Raw genomic sequence first — 10,750 nt, forward strand, 5'->3', positions numbered from 1 at the left:
ACATATAGTTCTTGATTTGTAGTTTTAGTTTGAGATATCAGAAGACATTTGGAAGCATCATAACATTGAGCTGGGATAGGCTCTTGCGAGCGGCTCTCTAGCAGTTTCCCAGGCGAGCCAGTCGGATCGAGTAGTACTGACGATAAGTTAAAACATGAAGTGGTACAAGAAGGCAATAGAGGACTTACGGCAAGAGACCCATACCATTAACCTTCCAGACACCAAGAGCCAAAGCCAGAAAGTTGCATGCAACATAGGCAAGCTTGACCATGATCATGCGATCGCGGGTGCCTTCGGTCTCGAAACGAGCAAAGACGTTCTGAATGTTGATGAGAGCTGTGATAGGACCCTTGAAAAGCATAAAGACCATCATGATACTGAAGATCTGGAGACTGTTGCCCGACATGTACATGCCGAAAGCGTTCATGGGCAGCTGCTTGGCTGGAGCAATGGCGACTTCCCATGCTTTCTTGAGCTTCAAAGTGTCCATCTCTTCGGTCGTAGGAGCTTTACGAGCAGATGTCTGGGCGACGGCATTCTTGGACGACTTGGACTGGATGGTGTTAGTTGAGTAGAGGGCGGCAGAAAGTAGATAGTCGGACCTTTGAGGTTGTGACGGTGGTCGGGGCAGTGTAGCCTGGTGGGTCGGCAATAGTCGACGTCTTGGGTTTGGCAGAGGGAGGAGCGTTTAGGTCAACGACCCATTGCGGCGGGAGAGGAACGGCCATGTCTTGTGTAGATGCCGAGAGTGATCGATCTGATGCGTCGTGAGATTATGAAAGTTGAGCTTCGAAAGGCAGGAGCGATGCTGAGTCGAGTTCCGGCGCGCCGCCCGCCTTCCCCAGTTTCGCGACTCCCTGACCCTCAACTTTGATGAGCACCTTCCTTGCACCTTCCTTGCACCTTCCAATCTGTCTTCACATTCGCTTCCCGGACCGCTTTCACGTCCTTTTACTGTACTCAGTCAACCCGGACGACTGGCCTTCGCACCACTTGTCACGCGACACGGAACTCGAGTGATACCAAGAAGAGGGGCACACCAACGGACGCTGGGGATTGGTCTACTTGACCTTCCTGTTATCATAGAGTCGCCATGAGTGCAGGAAACCAAGATGCGAAACTCTTTGCTAGAGTGAGTCGTCCTAACATTCGAATAACTCTCCGCCATGTTCGCTCCACTGTTCCTCTATGATCAAGGCTTACCAGTCTTTCGCAATCCACAGGGCAAAGTCGCCGAACTGCGACAGGAGTTGCAGGCCGTCGGAGGAAAGAAGGACAAGGGTCACCTAGGAAAGAAGATTGCCCTCAAGAAAATTGTGGCAAACATGACCATGAGCAACAACGACATGATCGCCCTCTTCCCCGACGTTGTCCAAGTCATGGGTCTCGCGAGTCTGGAAATCAAGAAGATGTGTTTCCTATACCTCGTCCACTACGCCAGGATAAAGCCTGAGATTGCTCTCAAAGCTCTGCCTCATCTTGTTCAGGTCTGTTGAATTGACCGAATCCCTTGACGCTCTAGCTGATCAATTTCAGGACATGGAAGATACGAACCCTCTGGTACGAGCCCTCGCCTTACGAACAATGTCATACATCCACGTCCGCGAATTTGTCGAAGCCGCCGTTACACCTACGAAGCATCTATTGAGAGACGCCGATCCCTACGTGCGCAAAACTGCTTGTTTCTGTGTTGCCAAACTCTACGATCACGACAAGACCTTGGTCGAGAACTCGGATCTAATCACTGGACTGAACAATATGCTGAGAGACGAGAATCCTACGGTTGTCTCGAGTGCCCTGGCCTCTCTGACCGACATCTGGGAGAGGAGCGAGTCCATTAAACTCACCATTGACTACAACAGTGCCTCCAAGATTGCTTCCATTCTGGCAGAAACCTCCGAGTGGAATCAAACATATATTCTCGAAGCTCTCATGAACTTCGTTCCCCAAGACTCTGGCCAGGCATCTATGTTGGCCGAGCGCATCACCCCTCGCCTTTCTCACACGAATTCTGCCGTCGTTCTTGGTTGCATCCGCCTTATCCTCTACCTCATGAACTACATTGCAGACGAAAAAACCATTACAGCTTTGATGAACAAGCTTTCTCCGCCTCTGGTCACATTGCTCTCCAAGGGACACGAAATTCAATATCTGGCTTTGCGAAATGTACTTCTGATCTTGCAAAGGAGACCGGACATTCTGAAGAATGACATCCGTGTCTTCTTCTGCAAGTACAACGACCCCATCTACGTCAAAGTTACCAAGCTCGAACTCATCTTCATGCTCGCAACCCAGGACAATATCAAGGAAGTTCTGAACGAGCTGAGAGAATACGCAACCGAAATTGATATCCACTTCGTACGAAAATCTGTCCGCGCTATCGGAAAACTGGCCATCAAGATCGAACCTGCTGCAAGACTTTGCATCAACACTCTCCTGGAGCTTGTCGCAACCAAGGTTTCATATATCGTGCAAGAAGCGACTGTAGTGATTCGTAACATCTTCCGCAAGTACCCCAACCAATACGAGTCGATTATCAGCACGTTATGTGAGAATCTGGATTCTTTGGACGAGCCCGAGGCAAAGGCTGCCATGATCTGGATCATTGGACAATACGCCGACAGAATCGACAACAGTGATGTCCTCCTAGACGACTTCCTGTACACCTTCGCAGACGAGCCGCATGAGGTGCAGTTGGCTCTTCTGACAGCGACTGTCAAGCTGTTCATTCAAAGACCTAAGAAGGGACAAGAACTCGTGCCGAAGGTCTTGAAGTGGGCTACTGAGGAGACGGACAATCCCGATCTCCGCGACAGAGGTTACATGTACTGGCGACTACTCTCTTCTGACCCAGTAGCGGCAAAGCAAGTTGTGATGGGAGAGAAGCCCCCGATTACCGCAGAAACAGAAAAGTTGGATCCATTCACACTGCAAGAAATGTGCTTGGTGGTAGGCTCGCTCGCGACCATTTACCTCAAGCCCATAAAGTCTGTCTTCCGTTCCGCTCGTCCACGCATCGTACCAGAGAGCCCTGCGTTGCAGAAACACAGATTACCTAGCCACCAGGCCATGTTGGACGCACAAAAGCACTGGACAGAGATGACTTCGATGACTGGGGCACAGCAGCGACAAAATGGCGATGCACATGCTGCTAACGGCGACCTTGCAGCAGCTGTCGACGCAGCGGACATGTATTTCTCGACTGTCGGTAGCCAACAAATGGCAAGCATGGGCCTGAATGACGATGGCTATGCATCACCAGTAGGTGGACCAGGAACGATGTTTGTTGTGAACCAGAATCATCCAGAGCAAGTCTATCAGCCTACTGTGGGAAATGGCAACGGCGATCTTTTGAGCTTCTAGGTAAAAGTGATATAGCATAAGCACCTTTCCTGTTCAATGTACATATGTTCCATCCTTTGCATGTTTTGTGTCTTGTAAAAGTGTTCGACTGATAATGCTGCATGAAAGATCGGCGCTTTCGGGACGCTCCGTTCTTGGAGGACTTCTCCACTCCAATTCGTGACCATCCATGTCCTCCTCAAAACTTCACGGCATGAACAGATATTCAAGAAACATCCGTCGACGACTAGCAATCAACTGGAGATACAAAACCACCCACGAGTTCTAGACAGGAACGACAACCAGGATTCTTGCGTCAACAAAACTTTCTTCCAATTGGACAACACCAAAACACACTCTTATATCTAGTACGACACACCAGAAGTAATATAAAATGCCACCTCGACCTTTCCCACAAGCACTCAGTATAGGCACGGATATATGCCACTACATCCGCTTCCAAAAATACTTGCCCATCCACCAAGACTCTGCCTCGACTGCCACAGCAACTTCATCTCATGACCCTTTATTCAAACTCTTCGACAAGTTCTTCTTGCCAGCCGAGCAACGTATGTTTTGGCGCCGGTTCCGACCTTCTTCTTCTCCTACCTCAGACGCTGCTGCGTCATTACCACAGCAAGGGTATTGGGATGCGACTGTAGCGGATGAGGCAGCGAGGTATATTGGCGGCAGATGGGCTGCCAAAGAAGCCGTGATCAAAGCTTTCGCGGCAGAGAGGAGATTGATGCTCAGAGATGTTAGAGTGCAGAGTGTAGGGAAAAGCAGACAACCCTTGGGGCTAGTGTTGGATGAGATCAAAGGTGTAAAGCATGCTTCTGCCAAAGAGGTTTATGAGGAGTTAGTGAGGCGGTGGGGGTTGCGTGAGGAGTTGAAAACGCTGCGACAACGGGGAGAAGAGGTTACTGCTGCTCCTGCTGTGGTTCCAAGCAATCGGCTGCGCATCATCAAGCAAACGAATTTGAATCGAGCTACAGCGCGTGGTTTGGAGATGGCGAAGAGAGCCATGTCTCTGCGGCAAGACCAAAAGTCCTCTCCAGCACAACCTGCGGCTGCTGCTATTACCACCACCACAACCAACCCTCCCATCCTCTCCAAATCCGGAATCCTCGATCTATCCGTCATCCACGAAATCCTCCAACAAGACGAAGAAACTTCTACTACTTCAGCACCGTCGTCCTCAACTCTGACATCAGAAGCAGACGCCAAAGACACAAGGACTCAAATTGACAGCAGACGACAACGTCTCGAAGAAGAAGTCATACAGAGTCAGGGGCGAGAACGGCGAGAAGATGACTGGGACAGTCTGCAGGGGCAGATTGTCAAGTTGAGCATCTCGCACGATGGCGAGTATTGTGTTGCTACTGCTTTGGCTGCTGTGTAAACAGAGTATTGAGTTGGGTTGATTGATGATGGTTCTCAGGGCAGAGACGAGGAGGAGCTAGAGTGTATGATTTGTATCCTGTGCGATCTAGAGAAGTTGCATGCAAGGGAAAATTATAGGGAAAAAGTCATTCTCTAAACGCCATGCACCCATCAAAACAGAAACACGCTCGCAAAAGCAAGAAGCAACCAGCAATGCGGAAAGAGCAAAGGAAACAACGCCCAAGGAACAGCAAAAGCAAGCATTACCAGTTCATCATCTCATAACCACAAGAGGTGTAGTCAGCACTTACTCCAACCTCTTCATCAAACTCCTTCTCACGCCCGTGTTAACCACACCACCAACTCCAAACGCAGGCACAATCCTCGCCATCCGCGCAAATGAACTCTTCAACCAGTCCATCCTGACCTTACTCACTCTTTCTCTCCATCCCAGGTTTCCATCTCTGTTGTACAGGTCCAAGCCCAGCAGATGCAAAGGCGTAGAGATCAATTGCACAGCAGCAGGCGCTACGAACTGTGCTGCCGATGCTGTGGAAATGTGTTGCTGCATACCTTGACTCAAAGGCATATATGGTGCGATCAATGGCGGTACGTTGAAGGAAGCAAAGACGGTCAAGCAGTCTCTGATTGCGAAAAGTGCGTAGCTGGGTCCAGGGATGGCACGAAGAGTGGATGTAGCAGCGCCGAAGAGTTTCGCAAACCTGCTGTCCTTGTATAAACACAAACTCAGGTTTGCAGAAGAGGTAGCGATGAATTTGGCAGGACCAGAAGTTGTGGTGGTAGCAGGCTTTCCTTTGACGGTGCTTGCACTGGTATCAAGCAAGTTTGCAGTAACGTAGGTGCCGGCATACAATGCAAAGATCAAAGCAAATGGCTTGGAAACGATAAACTGGTGTGGGCGTGTCAAGAAGGTAGTCAGGGAGTCTCGTAACGAGAGTCCTAGTGTTTGTCTGCCCGAAGCATTTTCAATAATGGCCTTGTCGATTGCGGTGATGATGGGAGCGACGAGGATTCCTGCTGTTGCGGCAGAGGCTACGTCGGCGCCGAGTCGCAGACCCAGGTTGCGTGTGTTCCACTGTGTTGTGCTTGGTGTCGTCGTTGTTGACGGTGTGGGGCTCATTATCTCAGGCTTGAGAGTCGAGCATGATGCGCCGGCTTCGGCAGCCATAGGCATTGCTTCCTAGCGGTCGGCGTGTGGTTTTGAGGTGGGCGTCACTGTTGTTCTGCATGTGACTGTGTGAGTAGCGGCAGCAAGCAAACTGTTTGTCGTTCAATCCTCCTCTTTTCCTCTCTTCAGTCCCGCGTGTTGTGTTGTCCGGAAAGAACAATGGTGTTTCTCTTATCGGCTTGCAAACCAAGTCGCGTGGGCTTTGTATGACGCGCTTCGCTCGGGACATCTCTGCCGAAGCTGCCGAAGCAATCGCCGACAACGGGGCGGTCAGCATCAAGCCGTTCCGATATATAGTCAACAGTGTTATACGAAGGATGGGAACCGTCTGACTCATGGAGATAGCCATGATTACTGACAAACACCTTTTCACATCTCTTTGGGGTGGACACAGCACTGATCAGAGAACAACTTTTATTTCTGTATCGTACCTGTAACAGAAGGCAGCAAGCAACTGCTTTGTTGCTGTGTTGCTCTACTGTATAAACGTGCCGGACCTTTTAAAACCATCTCTAGCCTTCGTATCCACATTTGGCTTCTCTTTGTTCGTCAATCTCATTCCCATTCTCACCACCCGGGCCAAGTGGAGTCTTTCTGCTCTGCTGAAGGTGCAGTGGCCATCACTTCCTCTGTAACCAACGTCTTTGTTGTTGAGCCATGTCAGAAGTTGATTGGAGGAGCCAGCCTCTGTGTCGATGCAAGCAGGTGTCGTGTGACGACTCTGTAATGTCTTGATACTCATAGCGTACGCTGTATTCAAAACCACCAAAACAACAGTGCGAGTTTGGCCGGCTCAAATATAGCTGATCTTGACCACACCGTTCACCTGCTCGCACTGGCAGTGATACCAAGGATCAGGATCACCACACTCCTTGCAGATGATACGGAGACAGGCGGGCTTCATGCAGCGGCCAGCGCAATCAGGGCAGACATTGCGATAGCAGATGTCGCATCTGAGCATTCTCTCAAAAGGATCGGTGACTTCGTGCTTCATGGTGATTTCGTCAATGTCGCGCTGAAAGGCTGCGCGATACTTCATGGGAACGACAGGGTTTGGGCGAGGTTCTTCGTTGATGGCTTTGGTGTAGGCCTTGACTGAGCAGCAAGAGGCTCCACACAGCTGGCAGTCGGGCTCGTGTTCGTCGGAGCAGCTCAGCTTCTTGGTGGTCCAATCGTAGATGTGGTGTGGGTGACGACGGTCACTGAACAGGCAACGCATCCTCAAAGGAGGCAGACCCCAAGCTTCACGAGTTGATTCGATGGAAGCGTGTATGTCAATCTAAGGATAATCAGTCAGTGGTAAATCAGCGCAAGATCAAGTTGGAGCAACCTACGAGAGGGAGAGGGCGCACTGGAATTTTGCCCAACTTCAGCGGATCGATGTCTCTGGTGTCATGCTGGGTTTCCCACTCTTCAGGATTCTCAAATTCGAGAGCAAGCTCGTTCTCAGACCCAAGTTCGGGATTCTCGGGACGCTGGTCAGCAGCTTCTTCGGGTCCAGAGCCTGATCTAGACTCGGATGGCGAGAGGATGGACAGATCATCGAAAGTCAAGATAGATCTTTCGTCGAGAGCCGAGCGAGATTCGTTGTCGGGCGAGTCGTAGAAGTTTCCCTTTCTTCTGGGAGCACGAGGTTTGACGGGTGTGTCGCTGTCATCAGACCAAGATGCCTCACTGGACGAGATGGCCTTTGCGCGTTTCTTGGGCGTCCATGATTTAGTAAGAGGTTCAGATGTTGTGGACCATTCCGATCCTTTGCTAGGCGAGTGGTCTCTGCTGGATGGCTCAGAGTCGCTGGCTGATCTGGGAGGGCCAATCTGGAACATGATGGCGGTATTGTATTGGGAAGATCAAAGGAAGACTGGTTGTGTTGGATGAACACGCGATGAGCGGCGCAGCGCGATATTGTTGGAGTGATGTTGTCGTGAAGAAGACTGGAGGTTGTCTTCACTGGCAGGTGCGCAATGAGCAGCGCAGCGTGATCTTGTCGAGGTGATGCTGTCGTGAAGGACGCGGGAGGATGTCTTGATCAACGCGCGATGAGTGGCGCAGCGTGGCCTTTCCGAATAATGTTGTCGTGGAGCAGGCTGATAATTGTATCTGCTAGCAAACGTGTGATGAGTGGCGTAACGCGATGTTTACGAAATGATGTTGTCGTGAAGGGAGCTGGAGGTTGTCTTGATCGGTCAACCCACGCTGAGCGGCGCAGCGCGATTCGTATTGTCGCTTCTAGCACGAGAGATCTCAATTTTGCAGAAAGCGCTTTGCAGGCCTTCTCGCCTCACGCGCGTGGAGTTGTCACTGGTAGTGGTAGCCTCTAGAGGTTGTCGGAGCACCACCCAGGGCTTTGTTGGTACCGCTGGAATCCACCTCAGGACGATGCCCTTCTCTCCCAGCCGGCTGTTGTATTATAGGAGGCCTTGAACCAGCGCCAGGTCCTCCAACTCCCAATCCCGCTGTCCAGTGGCTTGTTATCGGCTCTGCGCGAGGGCGACGGCAAGCAGTGCTTCGACCAGGTCTACGAGTAGCGTCTACAGAGTTTGGCACTACTGGTCTGCCTTCCTGGTCCACCTGGCTAGTCATCTCCTGTCTCTGGTTACAAAAGATGCGTCCCGTCGCTTTGGGCTTGTGAGTCTTCTTGGACTCCGCCTTGAGCTTCCGCAGAGCGTCTTGTTCAGCATCGAACTCGTACGAGCCTGGCCGTGGAGGTGTAGTTTCTCCCAAACGCAGGGCTCTCTTGATCCAGCTTCTGCTCTTCTGCGCGTGTGTCAGTCTTTGTCACTGTAGGTTCAGAACAATGATAGATCGTCTAAATGATAGATCGTGGAAGATCGCTGCAAAGCGCAGATACGCAGAATATACAGCTCCGCACGATTGGGAACAGACGATCTGACAGTCAGGCTGGACTATAGGGAGGTAGTGAGACTTACATATTCATCTTCTTTATCTTCCTTCTTTTTGCTCTTTTTCGAGCTTGGCCTCTGCTCTTGATTGTCCTGCGGCTTTGGAGGCCAGGCGGCGGCGGGGCATCGCCCAAAGGGGGAAGGGAAGTCGCCGCCCACCCAGCCTTCCCTGATCTCCTTGGGATGATCTTTCCAGAGAGGCATCTGTGCTTGGTCAGTCAAGGCTTCGATGCGTAATATAGATATCTACATTTGAAGTTGTTGCTGTGGGGGAGTGAACTAGGCTTGGCCGCCTCACTCGATCATAAACATCGACTACACCATGGGATTAGCCGAACGGGTTCTTGGTACTACTCAAAACCTAGTGAAGGATTAAGCATCAACGCATATCACGACCGATCGGCAGTGTATGTAACCTGCTGTGTCTCGCTCCCAGATATGACGTTGTCATTCTCGCAGCTACGCATACTCTCTCAACTCTCACGCTGACACGCTTCAAGATATGTTCAAGCCTGCCAGCGGCTGGAAGTGGAATGTGCCACATATCGATCACATGTGGACCTCACGACCGATCGGCAGTGTATGTAACCTGCTGTGTCTCGCTCCCAGATATGACGTTGTCATTCTCGCAGCTACGCATACTCTCTCAACTCTCACGCTGACACGCTTCAAGATATGTTCAAGCCTGCCAGCGGCTGGAAGTGGAATGTGCCACATATCGATCACATGTGGACCTCGTGTGGTGCTTTCTTGCGACGTGCGATTGTCAAACCACCACTGTTCCCTCCTATCGCACAGATATGATCAGCAGTATGCTAGCAGAATGCAGAATGAGCATCTCCGTTGTGTCATCACCCGACGGGCTTTCAAACGTCATTTGTCGTGTGGTAAAACCACCTTGAATTTTGATACCATCGTGAAGAGGGGATGTGGATGAGGACAAGTGACAAAGTAATGAATGTTGCAAAGAAAAACGAGGTGTATTTGAAGGTTGAATGAAAAACGCCAGGCCAACGCCCCCCATGCTCATAAAGGCCGCTATATTGGCTGAAACACATGCAATGCTACTTATCCGAGGTAGAAAAGTGCTAGTCAGACCGACTGATTTGTCGAACTGATCCGAATGTCATCTCACGATCAAGGCTTGGCATATTGCTGGGTCCACTCTCTGGCAGTCTGGATAGCGGCGTTCTGGTCCTCTTTCCATCTCTGGGCGACGTCGTTGGCGAGCGGGTCATCGGGGTTGGGTGCGCCGAGCAGGGCTTGGATTGAAAGCAAGATGGTGCGGATCTGTAGGGCAGGTGACCAGTTGCCTGGAGTCATTACATTAGCATCGAAGGTGTAGTTGTGGAAAGCGATAGTCGTACTCTTCAAAACATCCAAGCAGATTCTGCCGAGGCGATCGATGTTGGGGTGGTAAATCTTGGTGAGGAAGCGGATCTTGGGAGGAGTCATGGGGTAGTCGTCGGGCAGGAACAGTTCGAGCTTGAAGATTCCACCTGTACCATGTGTCAGAGCGGGAGCGGTCAGGTAGGGCGAGGCTGCGATGGATACCTTCGTAGGGAGATTGTGAGGGGCCGTGGATCTTGACATCAAAGTAGCGCAAGTTGTCGTCGTGAGGGACGGCTTCGATGCCGGGGACACTGTTACTGCTTGTCAGGACATGGCTATGTTGGTCTGGTGTAGATTGACATACGGCTCGGCCATGAGACGCTCGGTCTCCTTGATGATGCGCTTGGGAAGAGCCATGTTGAGCGGATGCTTTGTCTTGGTGAAGAAATGTTGTGTGCTGCCTAGATTGGACCTCTGCTACCCAAAGTGAAGTTGTATGCGCAATCGTGTGGAACAGAAGGAACGACTGGGCTGACGATGATGATCACACCCCGCCATCGCAATGGCCAACTCCAGCCCAGTCTGGAAGCTCCGACCCTCC

At 51.1% G+C, this 10,750-nt stretch overlaps 7 protein-coding genes across 7 annotated transcripts; 2 read left to right on the forward strand and 5 right to left on the reverse strand.

The window, feature by feature from the left end:
* Positions 1-57: 57 nt before the first annotated feature.
* M436DRAFT_54086 (transmembrane protein 85) lies at positions 58-728 on the reverse strand (the record flags this gene model as incomplete). Its single annotated transcript, XM_013568833.1, has 3 exons — positions 58-136; positions 189-547; positions 618-728. The coding sequence occupies 3 exons, from the start codon at positions 726-728 to the stop codon at positions 58-60; spliced, it is 549 nt and encodes a 182-aa protein (XP_013424287.1).
* A 438-nt stretch (positions 729-1,166) lies between these two features.
* Positions 1,167-3,363, forward strand: M436DRAFT_84821 (Adaptor protein complex beta subunit; the record flags this gene model as incomplete). The annotated part of the gene is made up of 2 exons (XM_013569003.1): positions 1,167-1,487; positions 1,537-3,363. 2 exons carry the CDS (start codon positions 1,167-1,169, stop codon positions 3,361-3,363), a joined length of 2,148 nt encoding a protein of 715 aa, XP_013424457.1.
* Positions 3,364-3,736: 373 nt separating this feature from the next.
* On the forward strand, positions 3,737-4,744 carry M436DRAFT_84822 (uncharacterized protein; the record flags this gene model as incomplete). Its single annotated transcript, XM_013569004.1, has 1 exon — positions 3,737-4,744. One exon carries the CDS (start codon positions 3,737-3,739, stop codon positions 4,742-4,744), a length of 1,008 nt encoding a protein of 335 aa, XP_013424458.1.
* Positions 4,745-5,032: 288 nt separating this feature from the next.
* M436DRAFT_54413 (uncharacterized protein) lies at positions 5,033-5,866 on the reverse strand (the record flags this gene model as incomplete). The annotated part of the gene is made up of 1 exon (XM_013568890.1): positions 5,033-5,866. The coding sequence occupies one exon, from the start codon at positions 5,864-5,866 to the stop codon at positions 5,033-5,035; it is 834 nt and encodes a 277-aa protein (XP_013424344.1).
* An 841-nt stretch (positions 5,867-6,707) lies between these two features.
* On the reverse strand, positions 6,708-7,740 carry M436DRAFT_75547 (uncharacterized protein; the record flags this gene model as incomplete). Its single annotated transcript, XM_013569005.1, has 2 exons — positions 6,708-7,193; positions 7,249-7,740. 2 exons carry the CDS (start codon positions 7,738-7,740, stop codon positions 6,708-6,710), a joined length of 978 nt encoding a protein of 325 aa, XP_013424459.1.
* Positions 7,741-8,212: 472 nt separating this feature from the next.
* Positions 8,213-9,021, reverse strand: M436DRAFT_84825 (uncharacterized protein; the record flags this gene model as incomplete). The annotated part of the gene is made up of 2 exons (XM_013569006.1): positions 8,213-8,671; positions 8,845-9,021. 2 exons carry the CDS (start codon positions 9,019-9,021, stop codon positions 8,213-8,215), a joined length of 636 nt encoding a protein of 211 aa, XP_013424460.1.
* Positions 9,022-9,954: 933 nt separating this feature from the next.
* M436DRAFT_75548 (ubiquitin-conjugating enzyme E2 N) lies at positions 9,955-10,566 on the reverse strand (the record flags this gene model as incomplete). Its single annotated transcript, XM_013569007.1, has 4 exons — positions 9,955-10,130; positions 10,185-10,316; positions 10,372-10,460; positions 10,514-10,566. The coding sequence occupies 4 exons, from the start codon at positions 10,564-10,566 to the stop codon at positions 9,955-9,957; spliced, it is 450 nt and encodes a 149-aa protein (XP_013424461.1).
* Positions 10,567-10,750: the final 184 nt, after the last annotated feature.

The sequence above is a fragment of the Aureobasidium namibiae genome, assembly GCF_000721765.1.
Source record: "Aureobasidium namibiae CBS 147.97 unplaced genomic scaffold scaffold_17, whole genome shotgun sequence".
In the NCBI taxonomy this organism is placed as follows: Eukaryota; Fungi; Ascomycota; class Dothideomycetes; order Dothideales; family Saccotheciaceae; genus Aureobasidium; species Aureobasidium namibiae.